The sequence below is a fragment of the Aquila chrysaetos genome, chromosome 1 (assembly GCF_900496995.4).
Source record: "Aquila chrysaetos chrysaetos chromosome 1, bAquChr1.4, whole genome shotgun sequence".
Classification (NCBI taxonomy): domain Eukaryota; kingdom Metazoa; phylum Chordata; class Aves; order Accipitriformes; family Accipitridae; genus Aquila; species Aquila chrysaetos.
In genome coordinates, this window is record NC_044004.1 from 278,596 (window position 1) to 304,787 (window position 26,192).

Here is a 26,192-nt window from a genome sequence, read left to right on the forward strand (position 1 = left end):
CAGAGCTGGCATCTCCTCAAACCATGGCATTTTTTTTTTTTATTTTAAGATGATCTGGGAGGTGTAAAGGCCGTGAGAGGGGGAGTGTTTGCTACGGAGCTGCACAAGGGGAGGACCTGAGCATCTCCCTGGGTCAAAGCGACTCGCAGCTGGGGCAGAGGGGGTTTCGGTTCCCCCTCGAGCCCCTGGTTGCTGCCGTGGCAGGACCAGCCCTGTAGGGATCGGGGTGCTCAGCCCCCGTCATAGCCGGCGGTGGTGGAGCCGGCGCGGTTTCACTTCCCTGCTGCAGGCGGGGAGGGCGAGACGAGTGCCGGGGCGGGGGGCAGGCATCCTGCCGAGCTCGGGGTGCTGGGTACCACCAGCCCCACCGCCATGGCCTGGGCTGGGGAAGGCGCCGCACAGCTCGCAGGTAAGGTCTCCCGCGCGCGTTCGAGGAACGCGATGGACTCGGTGGGCTCACGCGTGGCCCGGGCATCCCCGCACGCCTCGTGGCAGGGGGGACTGCGGTGTCCCCTGCGACCGTCACCGTGGCCTCTGGGCGCCACTGGCTGGACAAGACGGTTTGCAGGGGGTGAAACCAGCCCAAAACCGGGCCTGGAGAGGGATTTTCTCCGCTCAGCCGTGTGTCGCAGAGGGGCCAATGACCGGTGGGATGTATTTATTTGGACTGCCAGCTCCCAGGCATGACGTACATCTGCCCGTCCGTCCGTCCGTCCGTCCCTCTGGCTCTCCGGGCTGCGGGAGGTGCCCATCCCAGCTGCCAGCTGCAGTTTAGGGCTTTTGCTGGCATTTGCACGATCGTACATCCTCACCTTGCAAGAGCTGAGGGCACGAGGGAGCAGCACCATTTGCACAGCACGAGCCCCACAGCTGGCACGGGGGTCTCAGTACGGGGGTCCCGGCGAAGGGTCCTGGGGCGTTTTTGCTCAGCAGCACGCCCGTCGTGTGGGTCCCGTGGGGACCCCCCCAGCCCTTGCAGGCGGTGTTGCAGTCCCAACAGCGGAGGCTAGATTACAAATGGAGGGGGATTTAGATTCCAGAGCTGCATTCCCCACCGGATTAGGTCTGTGATGGGAAGGGTCGGAGGCAGGTGCGGGATCCCAGCCATGACGCACCACAGCCCTGCTGGGAGCTGCCCCCGGGCAAGCAGCCACCCCCCCAAGCCCCCCACCCTGGAAGGACAGGAGGACCCCTGGGGACAAGGGACCCCCCCATCCAGCTGGGGTGCAGCCCCCAAAGAGCTCCCCAGTCCCGAGCGCTGGGGACCACCAGCCCCCCCAGTGACTGTCCCTCAGGGACGTGCTCCCCAGTACGTGCCCATGTGCACTCAGTGGGGTCTCGCATCCCCCAGACCAGTCACCCCAGTGAAAGGGGCTGGATCGACGGGGGAAGCTCGGTGGTGCTGGGGACTGTCCAGTCCCCGGTGTCACCCCAGTGTCCCCCACCTCCGCGGGCACCAGCCGAGCCCAGCAAGGGCGCAGCTCTGCGGTGGCACCTCTCGGGCGAGCTGCAGCCAAGGGCTTGCTGGGGCAGCAGGATGCTCTGGGATGGTTTTTTCCTCACCCAGAATCACTCACTGGGATTTTTCCCAGCCGTCCTCCTGCCTTCTCTGAGCAGTCCCTTTACCCCAATGCCTCCCGCTCCCTTGCTGAGGCTGTTAAAGAGCTGGTTGCTATCAGGTCAGATTTTTGCAGGCTGTTCCTCCTTCTCCAGGCTGTCCTGCTGTACAGACTTTCCCGTTTTCCTTAGGATATGTGATTCCAGCAGCCGCAGAGGCATTGCCCGGCCCCCCAGCCTGTGGGGTGGGGGGTGCTCAGCCCCTCTCCTCCCAGAGCAACATGAGGCTGAGAAAAGCAAAGGGGTTGAAACACCTCCTGGGTTTCCACCTGCGCTGGTGACCTTCTGTCGTGCTTTTGGTTCCCCTGCAGCCATCCTGGAGTCAGAAAGCAGCGAGGAGGAGGAGGAGGAGGAGGAGGAGGAAGAAGAGGCAGCTATGGTGCAGGTATTACTCACAGGCTCTTTTTCTGTTTTATTTCTTCCTCCTGCCCACGTAACTCTGAGGTGGTGAAGGGCTGGTTCCCCTGTGCCCTCCCCTCCAGCCGCGGCTGTGTGCCATGGCACTGATCACCGGGGGGTCACAGTCACAACACCCCCAGCACGGCTGGCAGCATGTGGGTGGCTCGGGGCTCACCGAGACCCAGCAGCGCCGTGCCAACGCAACGCCGTGCCAACGCAACGCCACATGCACATCTCTCCCCCAGCAGCATCAGCCCCTTGGCCAGGAGGTGGGCGAAGCGGAGGAGCGCCTGGCTGAGCTCGAGCAAGGTGAGCCCCGTCCCACCCTGGTGTCACATCCTGGCACGGTGCTGTACGGCGCCTCGGGGGTGGCTTCAGCCCCTCACTGGAGCTGGCGGTGGTGGTGTCAGTGGGATGGTCAAGTGGGAAAATCCCCACCATGGTGCAGAGCTCGGTGCCGTCCCCGGTCCTGGGTGACCTGGCACGGCTTTGCCGGCCGCTCGGCGGGGGTGGCTGCGGGCAGGGAGGAGGGCAGGGTGCCAGCCGGGACCCCCACCCGGCACCGAGGGCCGGGCGGGCACCTGAATCTGGCCCCCACCGCTGCCAGCGTCGCAGGCGCTGCTGGCCGAGCTCGCGGCGCTGGAAACCGAGTTTGAGATCGAGAGGACGTGCCGGCAGCGAGCCGAATCCTACGCAGCCCAGGTAGGGGGTGGGCAGCGTGCCCCCGCTGCCATTCCCCCCCCCCAGCACCCTGGTGCCCACAGCCCCTCGCTGTGGGTGCAAGGATGCCGGTGCATCCCCCCCCGCCCCCAGCACACCCAGCTCGGTGGGTGCAGTAGAAACCCCAGTGCTGGGGGGGGGGGTATCTCCATCCCACCTCAGGTGAAGCAGGAGAACAAGCAACTGAAGCGGCTCAGCCTGGCCCCAACGGCCCCCCCAGCCCTGCCCAAGGAGGTGCCCCCCGAGGAGGACCCCGACCCTGCCCAGCACTACGGGCAGCAGCTTGAGGGTGAGTCGGGCTGGGGGGTCCCGGTCCATCCCCAGCCAGAAAGAGTGAAGCCAGCGCCAAAGCCCCGGCCCCTGTCCGGCTGCCCCGTCCCGGTGTCCCCCAAGCCCGGCTCAGCCCGGCCCCGCGGTTTTAGGTTGTGCCTGGGCCTTGTTCCGGGTAAACAGCGAGAAAGCGATACCGAAATCAAACAAAAAAAAAGATGAAATGAAAGTGCTGTTGCTCACGCTTCCTCCTTTCCCATCCTGTTTTCCCGTGGCAGCAATTTCGGCCGCGTTTGCAGGCTGGTGCTCCATCTGCCTGACAGTACCGGGGCGGGGGTCCGGGGGATGCACCCCTGGGGAGGATGCACCCCTTGGGAGAGATGCACTGCTCGGGGGGGATGCAATTCAGGGGGGGATGCGCCCCTCAGGGGATGCCCCACTCCAGCCAACCCCCCCACGTTCAGGTGATGCTGTGATTTTGCCCATGGGCTGACCCTTGGGGGATGCTCGGGGGCAGCTTTGGGCAGGGAGAAGGGTGCCGAGTCCAGCTCCTGGTGTCCCGTGGGATGCTATTCCACCCCACTGCCACCCTGATGTCCCTCTGGGTCACATCCCAGAACCAGCTTCCAACAAGGTCACCGGTGACATGGCCAGGACGAGGGTGAGCTGGGGAGGGGGGTGGCTGTAGCCCCACCAGCCTGGTCCCCAGGGACCCTTTCCCACTCCTCGCTCCCACCTTTGCTCCCAGATCTGCAGGAGAAGATCTCCTGGCTGCTGGCGCAGCGGAAGGATCTCACCATCCAGGTGCAGGAGCTGCAGAGGCAGAACCAGGACCTGCAGAACCAGGTACCTCCTGGGACCCCCACTGGGACCCCCCCCCGGGCAGAGTCCTTCATCACCCGCCACCTTCTCCTCCTTCCCTGGCTCCTGCTCATCCTTGTAGCTCCTTGCCGAGCTCAGGACAGGTTTTTGGGAGGAAAGACTCCCCTACGCAGCCCCTCGCCGTCTCCCTGATGTCCCGGGGGGGGGTGGGCTGGGCACAGCGGGACCCCCCGGCTGAGCCTGGGGCTGAGCGGGGGCTTGTCCGTCCGCAGCTGGAGATGGGGCAGGGGGAGCGGCAGCGCCTGCGGGCAGCCCTGGGCACCAGCCAGCGGGCACTGAAGTCCTTCAAGAAAGGTGAGTTGGGTGCTGGGTCCCCATGGCCATGTCCCCTCCTCATCTCGCTGCGCCCCGGCGAGCTGGTGAAGGAGCAGCTGGCAGCTTCCCAGCGCCACCAGCGCCGCCCAGTCTGGTGAACCAGTGAAGCCAAAGGCAACGGTGGAGCACTGGGAGCTGCAGCCGGATCGCAGGGACGTGGGCGTCCCCGTCCATGAGGGGTGGCTGTGCCGAGGTCCCTGCGGTGGCACGCGCTCCTCGTGCCAGCGCCGGCCCCCCCCCGAGCCCCCGCTCTCCCCGGCAGTGTCCCAGATCGTCACCCAGGATTACTGCGAGGCGGTGCAGCAGCTGGAGCTGGAGCAGGACCTGCGCCTGCAAGCCGAAGTCTTCGCCCATGAGGTGCTGCCGGGCCCCGGGTCACCCTGCCCATGGGTGCTGGGGGGGGGGGACAGGCACCCATGGGAGGCGGGGAGAGCAGGGGGGGGGCTGCTTGCTGTCGGTGTCCCTCGATGCAGACACCCCAATGCTCACCCCACTGCTGCCTTAGCCCTGGATCCCGAGAGGATGGGGATGCTCCTGGGCACCCATCGCGGTCCCCCGGGATGAGGTCGGATAGGTTTTGCTCTCAGCCTCCCTGGAAAGGGTTTTTCTCTCGCCGGGGCAAGCCTGGGGGCTCAGTCCCTCCCTGACCCCTGTCCCCACGGGCAGATGCTGGTGCAAAAGAAGGAGGCGAACAGGCAGAGCATGATCCTGCTGCAGAGCTCGGAGCCCAGCGCCCAGCTGCTGGCAGCCCTGCAGGAGGTGGGACGCCTGACCCGGGCGCTGGAGGAGGCCAGGCAGGAGCAGCAGCAGCGGGTGAGGAGCCGTCCCCAAGGGTGGGTGACACGCTGGGGGGAGCAGGGCTGGGGCACAGCATGGCTCCGGGGCTGGTGGTGGCTTCCCCTGGGCGCAGGAACCAGCTGCGATCAGGATCGGACCCCTCCGCCGCCCTCTCCATGCCCATCCCGCACTGTGTGCCAAGCCCGGAGAGGCTGTTTTTCCATGAATTTCCACTATGGCATTTCGGGCGCCAGGGACAGGGTCTCACAACTGGGCTACGAGGCGGTGGGAGCACCCCCACACTGGGCTAGCCCCACTCCAGCCCACTGGGCTGCCGTCACCCAGCCGAGAATTGTCCTAACGTTAGCTTGAAGTTCCTTGCAAGCGGCCAAGTCGCAGGGCTGTGGAGCATCCCCGTCCCTGGCAGGGATGGCACCGGGGGTCTCCAGCTCCTGGGCTGCACCCGGCTCCCCCCATCCTCCCGTTCCCGCAGGTGAAGGAGCTGGAGGAGCAACTGGGGAGGCGGCCGGAGCCGGAGGAGCTGGATCTGGCCCGAGCTGCTCTGGCCGTGGCAGAAGACGAGAAGCTGCAGCTGAGAAAGCGGCTGCAGGAGGCTGAGAAGCGGCTGGCAGGGCTGGAGGAGGAAGGTGGGTGGTTTCACCCCTGCCCGACGCGGGCAGGAGCCGGCAGCGGTGCCGGGGGGATGCTCAGGGCTCAGGCTCCGAGGGGCACCAGCCCCCCCGCACAGCCCCAGCCGCACTCCCTTGCAGTGGGCTCGCTGCAGGAGAAGCTGGGCCAGGACCCACCGCCACAGAGCCGGACCCCCGAGCCGGCTGCACCCGTGCCGCCGCCGCCGCCGCCGCTGCCACCGCCTGTGCCCACTGTCCCCGTGGAGTAAGTGACACCCCCCCCCCCCCCCCCCCCAAAACCCATCGCTCTCGCCCGCCGTGCCAGGCTGTCCCCGAGCTGTGCCCGGGCATCGTCCTGGCTCCGAGCCGGGGTGGGGGTCCAGGCAGCTTCTCGCCAGAGGGACGGTGGGTGCGCTGGGCATCGCGTCTGGCTTTTTGGGGGTGAGGGGTGCAGCTGGGCTGGGCTTTCACCTCCCTTCTCCCTTCCAGCCCGCTCTCGGCGATCAGGCAGAGGAAAGGGCTGGCAAACCTGCAGCGCAGTAAGTGCCCCCCCGCTGCCCTGCTGCACCCCGGGGGGCTTCTGGTGCCATGGGGTGAGGGGGGTCCCTGGCAGTGCCACAGGGATGGGAGTGTCCCTGGGCACAGGGAGGACGGGGTTTCTCCGGAATAGAGGTTTGCCAACGCTGCACCGGTTCAGGCATCTCCCATCCATCCGAAAGTGTCGGTCCGAGGTCCCGTGGTGGGGTGATGGGCACCTGCCACCCCCCCGCTCCCCAAAGGAGGGTGCTCGGGCCCCCCAGCACCCCTGTCCTGCCCGGCACGGGTGGGAGATGAGCTTCTGCCAGGGTGGTACCCAGCCCTGGGTCATGGCCAGGTTTGGCCTCTTGGGAAGGAACCTGGGCATGGGCGGGGGGGATCCCAGGGAGGTGGCAGCTCCCCAGCCCAGCAGGGAGTGAGCCCTGTCACGAGTGCGTGGGGTCTCAGCGCCGTGCTCCCTACGCAGGCAAGCCAGAAGCTGATGATGCCAAAGCTCGAGCCGTGCAGGAGATGATGGAGCGGATAAAGCACGGGGTGGTCCTGAGGCCCGCCAAGGAGCGGGACCCCCGGGTGCAGGTAGGCAGGGACCCGGGCTCGGCCGCTGCCGGACACTCCCCATCCCACGGGGGAATGTCCCTGGGGAGCCCCGGGACTCGGGGTGGGTTTGGGGAGAGCCGGCAGCCCCGGGGAGCTGCAGGGCTGGCAAGATGCGGCCACGTCTCCTCTCTCCCCTCCCGCAGGGTCCGGCGGAGGCGGCCGGCAAGCGGAGGAGCGCGGTGCTGGAGCTGCAGGGCATCCTGGTGAGCAGCCCTGTCCCAAGGTTGGGGGGGTGACGCCAGGCCATCGCACGGGGACACGGATACCATCGTCCCCAGCTGCAGCCGTCCTGCGTGGGGCTGCGTCGGGGCTGTCCCGGCCGGCCCCCGGGGGTCCCAGCGCCTGGATGTGGCCCCTTCAGCATCTCGGCGGTGTGTGTGGTTTCCTAGGGTGCCATGAGGAGGGCGAGCAGGAGGCCCAGCAGGCGGCAAAGCAGCCTGAAGGGCAAGGACAGGCAGCTGGAGTCCATCCTGCAGCGGCGACGCCGGGCGGTGGATGCCTCCGCACCCACGCTGCCCGCCCCGTCGCCCACCCCCGGCCCCCCGCAGCGGGACCATGAGGATGCTGAGGCTGCGGGGAGGCTGGATCCTGGTACGGAGTAGGGCTTGGTGGGGAGGGGATGCTGCGGCTCGGGCTGGATGACCCCCCCCCCGGAGCGAGAAGGTCCCCAGGGACCGGCACAGAGGTGACACCCACACGTGTCCCTTCACTGTCCCGCCGCAAGCCCGACTGATGCTCTGCGGTCCCCGTTCCCGGCGACAAGCTGCCGGTCGATGGCACGGGTCCCCACGGGCTCTGCTCTTGCTCTCACCCCGCTCCACGTCTCCTCTCCTCTCCGTCTGTCTGTCTGTCTCTCTCCCCAGGGGACAAGGACATCGGCACGGCTCCATCCGGGCACTCGCCGGGGAGCGGGGATGGGGTCCCATTCAGACCCCGGTTGGTGGGTGGTCTCCCCAGGACCCGGCCCCTCGCCCACCTGGCCAGAGGCAGGGGGGAGCCAGGGTAGAGGCAGCTCCCCCCCCCCCCGCTCCCCTTCGCCCAGGACCGCTGGAGCCACATGGTCATGGTGGGGCGAGGAGGTGGCATGGTGGTGGTGACGGCTGCTGCAAGCTTTCACCCTCGTTTTCCAGCAGCTCGCATCCTCTTGTGCTTTAATTAAAGCTGTTGTCACCGGAGAGGCACGTTTGCCGGGCGAAGGGGTGGCAGCGGGATGGGGCTGGGGATGGGAATGGGACTGGAGCTGCTGCAAACTGGTCCTGGCAAGAGAACTTGTGGGACCGGAGCGGGGCACCCACGCTCCTGCCACCCTAGGGTGGCCGGCAGCTGGGCAGGGACACAGGTAACATGGCATTTACGTGCTGCGAGGAGGTACTTGTGTCCCCCCACCCCAACTTTGCAGTCTGAGGGCTCCACATTGAAGGAGGTAAATAGTAGCCAGACCCCGAAACAAAGGGAATTTGACTCGTGTCAGGGCAGAATAAGCTGCGGTGTCCTGTGTCCAACGCCGCGGTCCTGGAGATGTCCAACCATGGCACAAGCAGTGAGACCCCTCTTGGTGCCAGTGGAGACCCTGGGAGAGCTCTGAGCCCCGACCGGTGGCATGGGGATGCTGGAACTGTAGGTCTGCAACTGGGGACACCCCCCTGGTGACCGTCCTCTGCAGCTTTTGTCTCTTGTGTGGGACTCCTGGGGAGTGAGAGCCCAAAACCTCCTGCTTCTGGTGAAGAGAAGCCCCCAGACCCCTGAAGGTCTCAGGTTGCCCTTTGGAGGCTGGCTGCGCTGTTGCAGCCCCCCCTCCAGCTCCCCCCAGTCCCGCAGGCAACCCCCGCCGGGGTGAACCCCATCTCTGCCGGAGAGTTTCAGCCCCGGGGAGGGCTCACGGGGCCACGCTCTGCACCCACAGCCGTTGGATGGGGCTCCCCCAAACCTCCAGCACATCGGTTTGGGATCAGGCTGGCCATTCCTGGGTTCCCAGGGGGAGCACGGTCGGGTTGAATCCATCTCTCCCGGTACCCCAATGTTGGGGAGCGCCTGCGATCCAGCGCTCCCGGGCTTCACCCAACAGCTCAGGGGTGAACGGCAGCACGCAGCTCCGAGGCTGGGGTCCCCAGAGAGCCGGCAGACCCTTTGTCACTCAAAGGGATGATGCTCTTAAGCCTGTGCTTGTTTTGAAGCGGTGGGGTTCGATGGAGATGGGGTTCCCCTCGAGCTGCTGGCTCTAAGGCTATTGAGCTGGTCCCGGAGATTCGCTGCTCTGGAGGAGCTGTCACGGAAGGGCTGCGGGGCTCATCCCGGTCCAGGGAAAGGCATCTCTGTATTTAGATAATTGGAGGTGAAGAGCACGGATCTGCTCCATGGGGTCACGCTCTCAAGCGCCCACGGTCCCAAGGCACCCATGGGTGCACCCTGCCCAGCCGGTGGCCCCCGTCCTGTCCCCTTGCCCTGCCGCAGCCTGTTGCAGGGGCGTTTTGGGTGTTTTAAGACAGTCCTTCGCGCACAGCAGCAGAGCGAAGAGCTTCATACGGCCGAGTTTTGAACTCGCCCACCGCAACTTCAGCAATAGCCAGCAGGACCCCTGGCAATGCTGGAACGTACTGGAAGATGGGGGGTCAGCACTGCTGGGATGTGGGGGTTTAAGGGCTGGTTTCAGTGGCAGCAGTGCTGCTCCTGAACCCCGCTGTACCCATCCCTCCATCCCCAAGACTTTTCAAGCCACAGCTCTGCCTTTTAAACCCAAAGAACAACAAAAGCTTTAATTTAATTGTGGTTTCTCCAGCTCTGCCGCCTTGTTGCAGGCAGGAGACGCTGGGCAGGGGGAAGGCAAGCAAGAGCATCCTCTACCCTTGCACCAGATGCTTAATTAGCCAGGGCAATGCCCTTTCTCCTCTCTGGGCTGGTTTTATTGCAGATAAACTGTAGAGTTCAGGTCCTGAACTCATGGCAGGGAGGACGGGCTGGCTCTGTGCTAAAACCTGGGAGAAAACGGAGCTGCCGGCAGCAGCTCGGCCATCAGCATCCCCCCAGAGCGCGGTTTTGGGGGGGAGAAGCCACGTGCCAGGGGAGGCTGGTGAGTCCTCAAACATCCTTCCCTGGGTGGAGGGGCCACCCCTTCCTTCAGACGATGCCGCAGGGATGTGGGGGTGTCAGGGCAGGTTTGCTCTGCCGGTCACTTGTGTGGGCTCAGGCCCCTATAGAAGCAGGTGCATACGTCTGGCATCCCCTATAGAGGGCTAAGCCAGGGCTGCTCAACCCTGGGGGACAGGCAGGATACAGGCAGGACCCTTTCCTTCTTTTCTAAATAGTTTATTTAGTTGTGGCTCAGAGCAGTCAGGGGTAGCCAGGACTGTGGCTGCTCCCAAGCATCCCCCTTCTGCGCTGCATCTCCTTCCGGGAGCTAATTATTCTCCGCGTTAAAAATGTAGTCTAGATTTATGTACCTTCCCCTTCCAGCCAACGATCTCATGGATGCCCTTTTGCAATAATTAAAGAGCTGTCTGGGATCAGACTGAATGGCCCAAAGGAATAAGGACGTGCCAGGAAACCTGCTCTGCTGGCCACGGTGGCATCGGAGAAAGGGCGAGATCTTTCCTACGCATCCGAGGAGGGGACAGGTCCCTTCCCAGGGGACCAGAGGTGGCTGTGGTCCCCCTGTTCCCCAAGGACAGACAGGACTGGTCACTGTATTGCAGCACTCCATCTCTGCGCTTTTTTTAATGCATTTTCTCTCTCCTTCTCGAAGGCGTAGACAACTTGAACTAAAATATTTAAGGCAAGGAGCTTATCTTTCTAATTACCAAGCGTTTCTTGTCCTGGCCTTTTGATTCTCCAGACACCTGAGGGCTGCCATGTGGAAAGCAGACAAGGAAAGGCTGCTCATGAGATGTAAGAGCTCAACAGACTAAAGGATGAATGTCAGCTTGTTGAACAGATCCTCTTACTGGAAAAGAAGGCAAGAGCCACAGGGACCACAGCCCTGGGACCGACTCGACCAGTTCGGAAAGCCTAGGGAGGCTGGAGCCAGGCTGCCCCCCACTCCTCCTGCCCTGGCCAAAGCTGAATTTCTCCAAATCCAGCTTTCCGGATGATTCCCATCACAAGGGACCCAGCACCACCTGACTCTCATGTTTCGATCCCCACCGAATTCAGCCTCCCTCGCTTGGCGCCGTCAAGGGAAAATGCCACGGCCCGAGCGCGGTTACTCATCGGCAGCCTGCCCTTTCCCACCGCCGCGCTGCCTGCGCTCTGCCAGCTCCGTATCGAGTGAATTCCTCTCCCCTGATTACACCCTCCAAACACCCATGAAAATCAATGCCGGCTCCGCTCCCGCGGGACAGGAAAGCTGTGCCCTGCCGGCTGCACCGTCCCCAAGCCGCCGGAGCCACCGCAGCCAGGAGAGAGCTGCCGAGCAGGCAGAGATGCTTCGGAGGGCAGCTGCGTATTAATATACATGACTCTTAAATACTTAATCAAAGTGGTAATTCACACTTCTTTTTAAGCTGGAGCTTCTTGCAAACCCTCTGTGGGTGGACTCCAGAGCATCCTTGCCTCAGCCCTGTGAATAACCAGGGATTTTATATCTTATTCATCAGATTTCCCAGGGTCCCCACATTTCAGGGCAAGGAACGGGGCGTTTTGACGCAAGCAAGAGGGTGCATTTTTGGGAGCCAGCCCCAAAGCTCTCTGCTCATGGCAGGAGACGAGAGCCCGGCCAGAGAGCCGAGCATGGTCCTCGCAGCCTTCCCTTCTCCCCACGTAGCCGTAGCCTTCGGGCGGGCTTTTTCTGACGCTTGTCTTTTAAATATTTATAGGGTTTTGCTTGCTATCATTCAGTTACGCGACTTATCTGAATCTGGTTCAGCTCAGAGAAATGTGTGTCATTAACGTCTTAAACACCCGATGATCGCAAGCAGTACTCAGGAAAAATGGACTTGTCATCTGGAAAAATACAAAGTAATCTACTCTCGCTTTCTGGCTAAATGAATGGGAAAATGAGGATTAAAAAGACTCAGTAGAAGGGACACTAAAGCTACTGATCTTCCCCGTTTACATTCTATCCACTGGTCCAGCGGCAGCAGTCCTGGGGCTCTGCTTTTACTGCTGTACCCTGCAGAAAGAGCCCTCCATCGTGCCCTGCTCTCCCCGTCATGGCAGCGACAGCTCTCAAGTTTTCCATCCCTCCAGCATCACATTCAGAGAGATAAAACTAAATTTAAAACCCGATCCGAGGCTGGCGAGAGGCACGGCGCTTGCCCTGCCATCCTCAGCCGTGCCCCATAAGTCACACAGCCTCAGCCCGGGGGGGGGGACGACGACTTCGCCTCAGCTGCCGCCCCCGGCCAGCAGATCTCGCCTGCCCTGGCCCATCTGGCTGCACCCAAGGCGATGGAAACTGTTAACCACAGTTTGGAGCGGAGCTGTGAACACACATCCAGGAGCTTCCCAGCAGCCTGCTGCCCCCCCCTCCAGGTGCCACCCCCAGCGCTGCCGGCATCCACCTCCCTCCTCCGTGGCTGGAAATCTTATTTTTCACCCTAAATTTGGTCAAGCTTAAACCAGTCCATCAGGAAGGGGAGTAAAAGCGTCCGGCTTGTCCTGCTGCAGGGGCAGGGGACAGAGCATGGGCCCAGCGTCCCCCACCCTGTGGCCTTGAAGCAAAATTACAGCACATCACCCGAGCCGGGGAGCAGCTTTTCCAGGAGCTTCCCAACGCTACAGGCAAGGCCGATGGTCTTCTCCCACGCATGTCCTTGCGTCTTCTTGCGTGCTCTGCCTGCTGTTAATCACTCCACTTTGCTTTCAGTGCTTTTACCGTCATTTCTCCGACTCCCTGACAATAAAGAGCTCTGTACTGAGAATATACGCCTCCTGCTAACCCCTCTCAGTGACTAGCATTTCCCAAGGCCTCTGCGATGTGCTTTCTGCAGCCCTTCGGTCCCCTCGATAGCTCTCTCGTCCTCCACTATTTCTCTAAAAACATAAAAAATAATCCGCGTGCACAGAAGGCGATTTCCTCAGGCGACACCAACTCAAACACGGGAGTGGAACGCTCATGAGCCAGAGGGACTCATGAGCCTCTCCGGTAAGGTGAACTTCACCCATAGCCTTTATTAGATGAGCAGCTCTCAAACAGAAACCACACTTCTATCAAATCAGCATCAAAACACACCAGTGTTAGTGGGCCCTGAACAAACTCAAGGGCAGGGAGGGGTGAGGTGGTACGACTGCATGCCTCACCTTTGCCTTCAGCAGAACTGGCCACAAAATGAGCCATTTTCCTCAGAAAGTCCTCAAAAAGCCTTCCTGAACCATGAAACCGCACTGCCAGAGCCGGGTGTTCCTCTGCCACAGCCACGCACAGCCCCGGCTCCTGGCTAGCACGGGGACATCTAGTTCTGGCACAGGCTGAAGGTGACCAACAAAGCAAAAAAGGGGGGGAAAAAAAGGGGTTTTTAATAATTACAAGGAACAAGAACAAAGGGTTCACCTCCTTCTTAGCACAATCATCTACTGCTGTACTGCTGCAGCATCCCAGCCACTCAGGGAGGCTTCCAGCAAAACCAGAGAAAAGAGGTTATTTCCAACATTAAAATCAAACAAAAAGCAATTCTGAGTCCTTCCAGGTCACCTCCCTGCAGCCGCGGAGCGCAGGGCAAGGCGCCCTGCCCTCGTGCTCCCCTCCCGACGCGTGCTGCACGGCAGGACGCCAGCATCCTCCAGCGCTGGCAGGCTCCCAGCAGGAATACGTGGGATTTTGACAGTTTGATTACTTTATTCTTTTTTTTTTTTTTTTTTTTAATTAATGGCTCTGTGTAAACCTCAGTTAAATGTCAAGCGCGTTCTGCTGCCACACTGAGGGAACCGTTTCTCCACAGCCAAACTACACCACGCGCAAACTGCTGGTTTTAAAGCCCAGCAGATGACAACGCCTCCCAGGTCCCCAGGCAGGGTGGGCAGCGCCAGGGGGCCGGACCCTCCTCGCGCTCAGCCGAAGCCAAACATCCTTCTTGCACACAGTCCCGGGGGATCAGCAGAGCTGTAATAAAAAGGCACGAGCCCTCCCCGTGCGTCTGTCCAGCGCTGCTGGCACCTCCGGTCATTGCCGGGTTTATAGGTTCCTAGCAAAATCCCTTTGAGAGACCTCAAGGAGGGTTCGAGCGAGGCCTGGGGACAGTGCTGCCTTGCAGCCCTCTGCACAGTTTGGGTCTGCTCTGCTCCTTCACCGCAGCCAACGCCGGCTGCATCCGGGGCTCAGTAAATCTTCTGTCGGCTGGGCAGGATGGCCTCCTTGATGAAAGAGAAGATGAGGAGGATACCGGAGCGTTTGCCCCTCTTCCCCTTGGTGAAGTAGTTGGAGACCACGTCGTCTGCGGAGAGGAGGGAAGAACAATCAAACACAAACCTGCTGACAGCCATGGGAGCCCCGGGATGGGTCATCTGATTTCAGGGCAACGCATGAGCTGCCTTCAAAGCATGAAAGTTTCTGGTTTGCTCACATCTAGCCTACCTGGGCGTTCCCATAAGCCACTGACAGGGAGCCCAAATCCTGAGCTCCCTTTCTTGAGCTGTAGGGAGGGTCCAGGGAAAGCAACAGGGCCCCAGGACTGGAGAGAAGCTGGATGTAGACAGCCCTCCCTCCACTCTGCTCGCTCACCCCTCACCCTGCAGAAGCCCCCCTTTTCCTGCCCTGGTTTTTGGAAGGGTTTACCCGACCAGCTGCTCCCCTTCGCCACTCTGTGCAGAGGAAATGGGGGGTGTTGAACACAGCCCCTGTCAAAAACCAGCGGGCATCTGCCCAGGCCTCGGGAGCGCTCACCTCCAGGCTGCACCGTGGAAGGCAGGACGTTCTCTCCAGCTGACAAGGAGACGAAAAAAGCAAAAGGAATTAACCACAGGCAGAACGTGAAGTAGGCGAGAACCTGCGGGCAGAGCAAGAGAGGAGGTGAGAGCCAAGTTGCAACACACTCGGCAGCCATTCACACGCTGACTTCTGTTCAGGCTGACACCCACGAGTGCTGCCTCGGCTGCAGCTGTACCTCCCTACGATACACCCCAAGTTTCTACCTGAACCCCTCGAAAGAAAGGGCACTGAAGGGGGAGAACCGCAACTCAACCTCTCCCAAGTCTCTCGGGTGCTGAGATAGCATCGCCTTGCGAAGCTGATAAGGGGCTAAAATTCACCCAGCAACTTCCACACGGAAGGACAGGGTGCGCAGAAAAAGCCCCTGCTCCTCTCCTAGGCACCTGAAAACCTTTACTTCTCCCCGAAACCGGAATTTTAAAAAGCACAATTAAAACGAGCAGGAAATTGGCTGTGCTGTTATGACTAATTAAATCCTCTTCACACCCTCCAGGGACTAAAAGGAAGAGTCAAGACCTGGGCTCGCTCCTCCTGCCCCGGGGTGGGACGCTGGTGTAGCATGAGGAGTTGGCGCTTGGGGGAGCAGCCACTGCGGTTTGGGGAGAGGTGCCACACCAGCCTCCTTGTGCGCACCGATGCTGGAGAAGCGTTAAAACTTCATAAAAAGGTTGTTGGTTTTTTATTTTGGTGGAGGTTTTTTTGTTTGCTCTTAAAATTTGCGCTAAGTGGCAGCTACTGTTGGGCCTGAACAAGCCCCTTTGTGAATTTGGGCCTTCATCTTGGGCAGGTGCGAGGATGGTCATACAGAAGAATTAGCATGTCAGACATAAAAATAATGAGAAACAAATATTCCAAAAGGGAAGTGATTCGTGGTTAGCTTATAAAAAAAATTAAAAATGTTTTTGTCTACTTTTCCTAGTTTTCAGCATTTTAGGAAAAAAAAAAAAAATCTGTGCTAAGATTCAGTATTTTTTCTGCTCTTCAGCTGGCTGAGAAAGCCCCAAGCCCACACCCGAGAAAAGAAACTGCAGCTTCCCTGGTACTTCTGAGGGAACAAGCACAGGAACCCCCAGGGAAGGTCTGTGAAAAATATTCTCAGTGTGTCTTACTGCTGACTGAAAAAATGGCATTTTCCTCTCCCCCCCCCCCTCCCACTAGCAGCTCCATGCTGGCTGGAAGAACACGGACCGACTCCTTCCCAAAGGTCTCTCACCTCAGAGAACAGGTAATACTCTTCGGCGAAGTACTGGAACGCTAAGTAGTGATTGAATATAACCAACACTGCCAAAGAAAAACATAGCAAAGTCAGTCTCCAGCCTGGAAGAAATACCATCAGCGTATTCCAAGGGGCCCCGAAAGAGGACATCCGCCTCTGCTGCCACAGCCCCTGCAAGGAGCGGTTCCTCCCTGCCGCGCAGCCCCTTCCCCGCAGCCCCTGTACACCTGGAATCTTGCCGTTGCTAAAATATTTTCTCGCATCTAGTGAGAAATGGTGTGAGCAGCCAGAGTCCCCCGGGTCCCAGCTCCAGTTTGTTACTCTGTGCAGCCCCGGTTGAGTCCCTCGTCCCTCCGGTGCTTTATGCTCCGTCTCCCCGAGGGCACCCTGGAAAGCCCAGCCTGACACTTGCTAATGCTGCACAGCGCTGAGACAAGAAGCGAAAAACCCCACGTCCCCAACAGCTGCTGCAAAGAGAAGCTCTTCTGCCATCTGTAAACCAAGTCAAGCTGAAATGCAGCCAGGACAGTAGGGCTAACACTGTCCCCAGCAGTGAAAAACACCACTTAGCTCTTAAGAGGCAGGAATTAGAGCTTCTTTCGCCTTTTATTTGAGATGCCAAGACAGCAGCCCCAGCCCAGGAGCACCAGGTCAGTAGAGCCCCGGTGGGAGACAGCCCCGACACGAAATGCTGTGTCCCATGCTGCTTTATCGTTCTCTCCAGCCTAAGGACGTCACCGAAGATCCAGATGAGAGTCTGGGTCTGCCAGAAAACGCAGCTCCTGATCTATGTGCCATGGGAAAGCTACACTCATTTTCAAGTAGCAGATAAAATCCTGCCTTCGTGAATGCTTTGAGGAGCAAAGGTATTTTAGTCGTACACAGACAGCACCCTGAAATATGCATAAGGACTCCAGAAAGTCATGCTGGAAGAAATTTTGCCCATTCGCTACTTAAGGTGTCACTACAAATCACTCAGAGCAAAGATTAAAAGTCAGATCTGTGCACAGGACCCTACAACACACAGGAGACTTGGCAACTCGTGGCGGGAGGAAACCATTTGACCTACTCAGAGCAGCCAAAAACCAGTGTAATTGGCAGAGCTACTGGCCCACCACCCCAGAGCCGGTGGCAGAGCTACTCCCCAGTTCAACCTACGATGGGAATCTGGCCGTTCATCAGCCAAGCGCGGCAGACAAACGCCTAAGCTGCCTGCTTCAGCCAAAATATTGGTGCTGCTAATTTAAGCCCCTGCCCAACCCCACAACACAATCCCACACCCGTGCCAGCCGCTCAGAAGGGAGAAGAGACCGTCTTGCCCATCTCGCACCACGACTTGCCTGGGCTGAGGACCAGGACACCCGCAGTCCATGGCAGCTGCAGACACAAGCTTGACAAATACTACAGGAATGGTGCAAACGTGAAAAATAAAAATCCCTGATTCAGGCTCGGCAATGCAATTTTCTAACACGACTTTCTCCAGTAACCCTGATGAATTTCCACATTAATTGTGGACATTTGTCCCAAAGCTTTTCTTTCTCTAAACATCAGCTCCTTATGATGGCACACACGCACTGCCTCACACAGCCCAGCCCAACATCAGGCTGTAATTATATACGCTGGGTTTTTTAGTTTCCTTCAAATCCCTCCTGCTCTTTACCAAGACCCAGCGAACGCCTGGAACAGGAGGTCTGCAGGGAGGATGCCGAGCTTTGGGACAGCTGGGATCTCATTTCCCCAGCACTGCCGCCGGAGTCTGGAGTGGAACTGACCAGAGGGTAAAGCAGAAGGTGTCCGGGAAAGCCCGGTGTCCCCAGCTCTGCACCGGGGCACACAACCAAAGGCACTTCCCGCACCACCAGGGCCAGCCCACAATTATTGCAGCCACATTATAAAGTGCAATTAAAAAGTCCTGCATGAAGCTCAAAGTCCTTTTAAAAGCCACAGGGACTGCAACAGCAAAACCCAAACCTTTGCTGCCACCCAGAGCCCACCCGGTGGTCAGGGTGACGAGGCTTCCTCCGCCCCAGCGCCCGCTCCCACGGGAAGGTGACGGCTGCACTCACCGCAGGACAGTATGAAATTGGAGGACGTCAGGACGATGAAGGGGAAGGTCTGCAGCAAACCGAAATAGACCAGATTGGTGAAGAGCCCCACGCCCACCATGAAACCAGGAAAGTGTTCGAAGAGGTAGAGGCCGACCAGCACGGCTGAGGAGAACTGGAAGAGAGAACAGGGGTTGCCTGGGGCAAACACAGGGGTGCAGAGAGCAGAACTGCAGGCAGCTGCGCAGGCAGGAATCCTGCCACCATCAAGGTGATTTTTAGTGTGCTCTGACGGCACCGCATCTCCCCACGCACCTCCCACTCGGCACCATCCACTTGGGAAAGCTCCAAATAGGAATCCCACCTTGCTGCTGCAGCTCCTGGTAGGACAGGCCACGGCTGGGCCTCAGTTTCCCCAGTTGAGGGGGGAGATGTGTCACCCAGGAGAGGTCAGGCAGGGCCACCACCTTCCCAGTTAAGCAAGGCACCAATTGAAGCAGCCCCTGACAACCTCCCTCCTCGGGAGCTGGAGCCATCGTGGGGCCAGGAGAAGCAGGAGCTTCCCAAGCGCTTGTCCCGTCTGTCCACAGCTGACATCCCACACCACAGCTGCTCTGCCAGCCCCGCTGCTGCTGCCCCGCGGGTGATTTCGGCAGGGAGCCGCTCGTTTCTGCAAGCACGAGGACTTACCCAGATCATGTATTTGATTATCCTCCTGGTGACAACCGTGTACTCCTCGATCAGCTCCGCCAGGTAGTACAGCCCAGCAGCTGCGGGAGAAACGCCCTGCTCAACCCCACGGGCCGGGAGGGACCGGGACAAACACCGCTGCCTTCAGCCGCGGGGGTCCACGCTCACCCAACCCAGGGGAGACTGAAGGGCAGGGGTAACACCCCCCCCCCCCGCAACTCTCGGGGGCACCTGGGGACCCCCAAACCCTGGGGCACCCGCAGGACCTCAGGAGCACTCAGGGGACTCGTGGGCACCTGTGGGACCCCCCCGCCCCAACCTCTGGGGCATCCACAGCACCTCAGGGGCATCCAGGGGGGGCTCAGGCCCCCGGGAGGTGCTGAACCCAAGCTGCCCCCTCCCGGGAGCCACTCCCCTGCCGACAAAAAGCACGACATATCGCGACAGCCCCCAGGAGGAGCCTGAGGCCGGGCCCAGACCCCGCGCGGCGGCACCCCCGCAGGCTCCAAACACCGCCCCCCCCCCCGCCCCGGCGGCGGCGCTCACCGATCGCCAGGGTGACGAAAGCCACCTGGATGAGCAAGGACAGCCAACTCAAGGCGTAGATGAACCACATGGCGGGGACAAACCGGGCCGGGCCACGCCGGGCCCCGCCGCTCCCGGTTCCTGCTCCCGCTGTGGCGGCGGCGCTCGGCGCTGACCACGCGGCGCCGGAACAAGCGAGACCCGCCCCGCCCGGCCAGGCCGCCGCCCCTCGGCGCTACAGCGACCCCTGCAGGCGCGGAGGGCTCCCGAACTGCGGGGTTGGGGGGGGGACACGGACCCCGAAACGTACAGGGACCCCCAAAACTGTACAGGGACCCCGAAACGCGGGGGGACCTCGAAACTGCCAGGGACACCCCAAAACTGTATGGCACCCCCAAACTGTACAGGACTCCGAATCATACAGCCCCCCCCCCAAATGATACAGGGACCCCCAAACCGTACAGGGACCCCGAACCATACAGGGATCCCCCCATACCGTGCAGGGACCCCCAACCGTACAGAGATTCCCGCCCCCCATACCATGCAGGGACCCCCAACTGTACAGGGATGCCCCCCCTGTACCGTACAGGAACACCCCAACTGCACAGGGACACCCCAAAACCGTACAGGGTCCCCAAACCGCACAGTGACCCCCCCTCTCCCGAACTGTACAGAGATGACCCAAAACCGCACAGGGACCCCCAACTGCACAGGGACCCCCAAACGGCACACCGACCCGCCCAAACCATATGGGGACGCCGAACCGTATGGGGACACCCCGAAACCGTTCAGGGACCCCCAAACCACACAAAGACCCCTCCTCCAAACCATACAGGAACCCCAAAATGCATGGGGATCCCCAAAACTGTACAAGGAATCCCCCCAAAACCTGTGTAGAGACCCCCTGAAACCATATAGCGATCCCCCTCCATGCGTATAGGGACAACTCCTGCAGCTGTATAGGGTTCCCCTGCACCTACATAGGGACCCCCTCTCCGGCCATACAGCCTCCCCCCCCGGGACCCCCTCCGCACCCGTGCAGGGCCCCCCGACGCTGTATAGGGACCCCTGCACCCATTCACAGGGGTTCCTCTGCACCCATATAATGACCCCAGCACCCATATAGAGAATCCCTTCACCTGTATAGGAACCCTTGCACCCATATAGGGACCCCCCCAGCTTGTATAGGGACCCCAGGGGGACTCCATGGGGACACCAGGGACCCCAGCACCCGTGTAGACACCCCTGTACCCATATAGAGACTCCCTGCGCCCGTATAGGGACTCTCTCCATCCATATAGGGATGCCTGCACGTACCTAGGGACCCTGGGCTGACACCCCAGCACCCATATAGGATCCCTTCCACCTATATGGGGACCCTCCGCATCTGTATAGGGACCCCCGCACCCATATAGGGACCTGGCAGGGACCCCCACCCCAGCACCTTCACACCCGGCTGAATCCTGACCCACTGTGTGTCTGGGACCGACCCTTCCCCACCCCACAGCTCGGGGATCCCCCGGCGGGGGGGACCCTCAGCCTCTTCCCTTCCCTGCAGCTGCAGTGGGGCTGCACTGGGATGCACTGGGCTGGTACTGGTCTGGCACTGACCTGCACTGGGCTCTGCTGGGCTGGTACTGGGCTGCACTGGGCTGTGCATCCTGGCCAAGGCTCTGGCTGGAGGCATCCCCTCCTTCCCCTGCACCTGGAGGGTGCCTGGGACCCCCCCGCAAGCCCTGCCAGGGCACCCAGCAGCCCCCGACCCCGGCCAGATCCCTGGGGGAACAACCCCCACGGGGAGGATTTTGGGGTGCTGGTGTGGAATCCCTCACTGCTGGGTGCTGGGGTGCTTGCTGCAGGGTGCTGGGGTGCTCGCTGCAGGTGCCGGGGGGGCTCGGTGTCTCCGGGAGCTCGAGGGGAGATGGGACAAGCTCACGGGCAGGACCTGTCACGCGTGCACCCATTTCCACGCGTGCACCCATGCACGTACACCCACGCGTTCACCCAACCCGCCCCTGCACAGCCCTGGGGGCAGAGGGGGGTACAGCTGGTGTCCCCTGCTCGGAGCTGCTGTTCCCCTCCCCCCCCGCCGGGGGTGGGGAGGGGGCTCAGAAGAGCTCTTTGCATCCACACCTTGCCACCCTGTGCCTGGCATGGCCCGGTTCATGCTCACCTCCCTGCGTCTGCAGCTTTGGGGCGCGCTTAGCACACTCCTGGCAGCCCCCTGCCTTCCCTTTGCACCCCCCCTGCATCCCCCTGCATCCCTCCTGTATCCCCCTGAATCCCCATGCATCCCTCCTGCATCCCTCCTGCATCCCCCTGAATCCCCCAGCATCCCCGTGCATCCCTCTGCATCCCTCCTGCATCCATCTGAATCCCCCTGCACCCCCTGAATCCCCTTGCACCTCCTGCATCCCTCCTGTATCCCCCTGAATCCCCGTGCATCCCTCCTGCATCCATCTGAATCCCCCTGCACCCCCTGAATCCCCTTGCACCCCCTGCATCCTTCCTGTATCCCCCTGAATCCCCATGCATCCCTCTGCATCCCTCCTGCATCCCCCTGAATCCCCCAGCATCCCCGTGCATCCCTCTGCATCCCTCCTGCATCCATTTGAATCCCCCTGCACCCCCTGAACCCCCTTGCACCCCCGAATCCTCCTGCATCCCCCCTGCATCCCTCCTGTATACCCCCTGTATCCCCCCTGCACCCCCCTTCACCCCCCTGCATCCCCTGTATCCCCCTGCACCCCCTTCATCCTCCCGTATCCCCCTTCATCCCCCTGTATCCCCTCTGCACCCCCCTGTATCCCCCCCGTATCCCTCCTGCACCCCCCTCTACCCCCCCTTCACCCCCCTGCATCCCCCCCCATCTCCCCCCTGCCTCCGCAGGCGCTGCCCCTCTCTCCCCCCATCGCCCACTCCCCGGCCCCCGGTGAGCTGTCTCGGTGCCCCGAGCACCCTCAGGACAGTGGGGTGCAGCTCAGCCCCCCCGCTCCGCTGGGCAGGAGCAGGGAGATCCCTGGGGAGGGGGAGCGAGGGGCCAGGGCCGAGCCGGGAAAGGGGTGGATGGAGGAAACCGCTCCTGCTTTTGCCTGCAGCACGCTGTTATTGTAGGGTTGTGTGAGCACCGGGCCGTGTACCCTGAGCTGTTTTATTGTAGGGTTGCGAGAGAAATGGGTTCTTTACCCAGGGTGGTGGTAGGGGGTTGTGAGAGGAGGCGGTTGTACCCCCTGAGCTGTCGTTGTGGGGTTGTGTGAGCGCCGTGCTGTATACGCGACCCGTTTGTTATTGTAGGGTTGTGTGAGCACCAGGTCGTGTACCCGGATCTGTTACTGTAGGGTTGTGTACCGTGCAGTATACGTGTGCAGTATACATAACCCGTTTGTTATTGTAGGGTTCTGTGAGCATTGTGCTGTGTATGTGACCGGTTTGTTATTGTAGGGTTGTGTGAACAACATGTCGTGTACCCTGAGCTGTTGTTGTGGGGTTGTGTGAGCACTGTGCAGTATACGTGACCCGTTTGTTATTGTAGGGTTGCACGAGCACCAGGTTGTGTGCCCTGAGCTGTTACTGTAGGGTTGTATACCATGCAGTATACGTGTGCAGTATACACGACGTGTCTGTTATTGTAGGGTTGTGTGAGCACCGTGCTGTATGTGACCTGTTTGTTATTGTAGGGTTGTGTCAGCACCACATTGTGTACCCTGAGCTGTTGTTGCAGGGTTGTACACTGTGCAGTATACGTGTGCAGTATATACGTGTGCAGTATACGTGACGTGTTTGTTATTGTAGGGTTGTGTAAGCACCAGGTTGCGTATGCTGAGCTGTTATTGTAGGGTTGTGTGAGCACCGTGCTGTGTACATGACCCGTTTGTTATTGTAGGGTTGCGTGAGCACCAGGTTGTGTGCCCAGAACTGTTACTGTAGGGTTCTATACCGTGCACTATACGTGTGCAGTATACGTGACCCATTTGTCATCGTAGGGTTGCGTGAGCACCAGGTTGTGTACCCCGAGCCGTCGTTTCGGGGTTGCCCTGTGCTGTGCCCCCCCAGCGGGGCAGCCCCTGGGAGCACCCACCCGAGGGCAGGGCTGAGCCCAGCGGGGTGCGGGGGTCCGGTGCTGGCAGGATCCGGCCTCGCTTCGAGCCGTTCCCCCCCGGCCCCCCCCCCAAAGTCTTCGCCGCCGCCTCCCCGCCGGCAGCTCGGCACGCGTTTTGGGGTGCGTGACGGTCCCCGTCCCCCGCCGAGCTCGGGGTGCCCCGCGGGGCGATGGGGGGTGAAGCAGGCTTCGCTGGGTTTGCCCCGAAAGCGCTCGGGGTGCAGCAGCGTTCTCCCCCCGGGAACAGTGTGTGTGTGTGGGGGGGGGATTTTGGGGATGGGTGCTGGGCTCCAGCACCCCACGGGGCTCCCCCACCCTCAGCAGCCGCTGCCCCGCTGCGCCTCAGCCCCCAAACCTCGCTGAGACCCCAGGGAGCGTGGGGGGGGGTGTGTATGTGGGGTGGAAGGGCAGGGGGGTGTATTGGGGGGGGCCCGCACGCTGGGGACGTGCGTGGGGGGGTGCGCATGGGGTGTACCCGCAGGTGGGCTGTGTGCGTGGGGTGTATGTGCGTGGGGTGTCTGTGCATGGGGGGGGGGGGGCATGGGGTATATGTGCATGGGGGGGTGCATGGAGGGGTGCATGGGGGGACATATGCGTGGGGTGTACATGCATGGGGGGGTGTACGGGGGATATGTGTGCATGGGGGGGTGTGCATGGGTGCACATGCACGGGGGGGGGCTGCACAAGGCGGGGGGTGTACGATGTGGGATGTGTGCGCACGGGCTGCGTGTGCTACGGGGTGTCAGCGCACGGGATGTCTGCGCGCGGGGCTGTGCCGGGGGGGTGCACATGTGTGTGGGGGGGTGTCTGGGGAACATGTGTGCATGGGGCGTACATGCGTGGGGGGGGGCGGGGTGTGTGCATGGGGTGGTGCAGGGGTGCACGTGCACGGGGTGTGCGTGGCAGGTATGCGCATGCGGGGTCTGGGGGTGTGGGGTGCATGTGTGTGTGTGTGTGTGGGGGGGTGTACATGGCGGGGGGGGGGTGTGCATGTGTGCGTGCGCAGGGGCCAGGCCCACGGGCCCCACGCTGCTGTGGCAGAGCCAGCCCGGTGCTAATGCACCCCGGCACGGCTGGCGGGGGCTGCCGGTCCCAGTGCTGACCCTGGGGGCTCGGTGACCGAGCACTGACCCCCGTGCGGGGGCTTCAGACCAGCCCCCCCCCCCCCCCCCCAAGCCCCAGGGGCTGCCCCAGGCAGCCAGGAGCTGCACTGGTGGGGGGGGGGGGGGAAGTGGCTGCGGGGCCGGTGCCCAGCCTTTGAGGGTGCAGGGGCGGGTGGGGGTAACTGCAAACCCGGAGGATTTGGGGTGCAAGGCACCTGCTCCCCCCACTGAGCAGGGAGCCCCCCAAAACAGCCGAAATGCCGAGCGCTTTCCATTGCAAAATACGTGTTTTTCTCAAAACGGTGCCTAGCGCCTGGGATTTGCAGGAAAAGGCAGGTTTTCACGCCAGTTCTGGAAACTTCTGATAAAAAATGGTCACTGAAAGCTGCTGGGAAGCTCTTTGGAGAGACGATGACCCGGATTTAGGGGGGTGCGTGCTGGGAGCGGTGGTCGGCAGAGCTGGCGGTGCTCGGCCTTCCTGGGCTGTTTTCCTCTCCCTGTGTCCCCCCAGCCCCGAGGTTTCCCGTTTTCGCCAGGAATCCCCCGTTTCTCCCCCTTTGGGGAGCTGCCATTGGCACAGGGTCTGCTCAGGCGCTCGGATGGCAGATGCTCGTGCCCGGGGGGGAGCTCTGGCTGGAGCGAGACCCCCCCCAAAGCTCGGGGCTGGAAGCAGCAGTGAGCACTGGGCAGGGGGGGGCAGTTTTGCCTTTTGCACCCCAATCTGCAACCGCCGTGAGCACCAGCACCCATTACCACTGCCTGGATGCCGGGCACCCCGAGAACCCCAGGCAACCCGAGAACCTGGGGCACCCCAGCTATCCTGGGCACCCCAGCTACCCTGAGCACCCCAAGCACTCTGGGCACCCCGAGCACTCCAGGCACCCCAAGTACCCCAGGCATCCTCAGCACCCTGGGACCCTTGAGCATCCCAAGCACCCCGGGTACCTTGAGCATCCCAAGCACCCCAGCCATCCTGGGCACCCCAGGTACCCTGAGCATCCCAAGCACCCTGGGGACTCCAGGCATCCCAGGTAGCCCAAGCACCCCAAGGACCGTGGGCACCCCAAACACCCTGAGCATCCTGGGCACCCCAGGCACCCAAACAGCGCAGTCCTCATCCCCCTCAGCACCCACCTCCACCCAGGGACAACCAGGCTGCAGCCCCCAAGCACAGCACCCACGTCACCCCGTTCCCCATCCCACCGGCATCGGGGTCCCCGAGCCACCGTGTCCCTGTCCTGGAGCCCGCAGCCTCAGGGGATGCTTGCACAGCGGTGCTCAGTCTCCGTGCTGGGGACCAGAGGGTGCAGGATCTGGTCCGGAGGGGCCCTGGGGATCCCGCCTGGCCCCAGCCAGGGCCTTTGAGACCCTCTGTGTGCTGCAGTGGGTGGGTGGGCATGGCCCCACGCCATCTGCGGGGCTGGGCTGCGCGAGGGCTATTTTGGGGTGGGTTGGTTTTTTTTTTTCCCCTTTTTCCCCCCCAGTTCAACCCAACAACAAAATGGCTGCGAAGTTCATCTCCGTGCCCCGCTGGGAGCTGCCTTCCCTGCCCGCGCTGCCGGGGCACCCAAGCACAACTAATGTGCCAGAGCACCCTGAGAGGAGGCGCGACCGGCTTTTTCCCTTCTTTTTTCCAGCTCTTTATGTATTTGACAGAGCTTTTTGCTGCTTCCCCCCCCCCCCCCCCCCCCACCCCACCTCTTTCTCTGCCTCCCCGCTCCCTGCCTGCATGGCACAGGGCACCCCGACTCCTGCTCTCCTGGCCCCCCAACATCCCTGGGCATCCCCAGGTATCTGGGTTTCTCCAACCCCACCAGCCCTTCTTCATCCTCATGGACCAGCGTGGGGGGGTTTCCCCCCCACGGATCCCCACAGATCCTGTCTGCCACCCCCCAACCCTGTGCATCCCCATG

At 61.6% G+C, this 26,192-nt stretch overlaps 2 protein-coding genes across 2 annotated transcripts; one reads left to right on the forward strand and one right to left on the reverse strand.

Moving 5' to 3' along the window:
• The first annotated feature begins 275 nt into the window (after positions 1 to 275).
• On the forward strand, positions 276 to 7,918 carry LOC115347174 (shootin-1-like). Its single transcript, XM_030028248.2, has 16 exons — positions 276 to 409; positions 1,929 to 2,002; positions 2,262 to 2,325; positions 2,624 to 2,718; positions 2,899 to 3,025; positions 3,755 to 3,852; positions 4,101 to 4,182; positions 4,466 to 4,560; positions 4,870 to 5,016; positions 5,474 to 5,627; positions 5,751 to 5,874; positions 6,099 to 6,148; positions 6,613 to 6,722; positions 6,887 to 6,946; positions 7,133 to 7,334; positions 7,607 to 7,918. Exons 1-16 carry the CDS (start codon positions 373 to 375, stop codon positions 7,747 to 7,749), a joined length of 1,662 nt encoding a protein of 553 aa, XP_029884108.1. The 5' UTR covers positions 276 to 372; the 3' UTR covers positions 7,750 to 7,918.
• Positions 7,919 to 12,833: 4,915 nt separating this feature from the next.
• Positions 12,834 to 19,276, reverse strand: TEX261 (testis expressed 261). Its single transcript, XM_030025371.2, has 6 exons — positions 19,099 to 19,276; positions 18,553 to 18,632; positions 17,884 to 18,037; positions 15,815 to 15,882; positions 14,557 to 14,659; positions 12,834 to 14,107 (listed from the first exon to the last, which is right to left on the reverse strand). Exons 1-6 carry the CDS (start codon positions 19,166 to 19,168, stop codon positions 13,992 to 13,994), a joined length of 591 nt encoding a protein of 196 aa, XP_029881231.1. The 5' UTR covers positions 19,169 to 19,276; the 3' UTR covers positions 12,834 to 13,991.
• Between the last annotated feature and the right edge of the window lie 6,916 nt (positions 19,277 to 26,192).

Bases quoted from the DNA above. Each gene is read 5' to 3' on its own strand.
- TEX261 (XM_030025371.2), bottom strand. From the start codon at position 19,168: ATGTGGTTCATCTACGCCTTGAGTTGGCTGTCCTTGCTCATCCAGGTG. The intron at 18,038-18,552 runs GTAAGTCCTCGT...TCTCTCTTCCAG, and splicing joins TAATCAAATACATGATCTGG to TTCTCCTCAGCCGTGCTGGT. The intron at 14,660-15,814 runs GTGAGAGACCTT...CTCTGCCCGCAG, and splicing joins AGTATTACCTGTTCTCTGAG to GTTCTCGCCTACTTCACGTT.
- LOC115347174 (XM_030028248.2), top strand. From the start codon at position 373: ATGGCCTGGGCTGGGGAAGGCGCCGCACAGCTCGCAG. The intron at 3,026-3,754 runs GTGAGTCGGGCT...CTTTGCTCCCAG, and splicing joins CTACGGGCAGCAGCTTGAGG to ATCTGCAGGAGAAGATCTCC. The intron at 6,149-6,612 runs GTAAGTGCCCCC...CTCCCTACGCAG, and splicing joins GCTGGCAAACCTGCAGCGCA to GCAAGCCAGAAGCTGATGAT.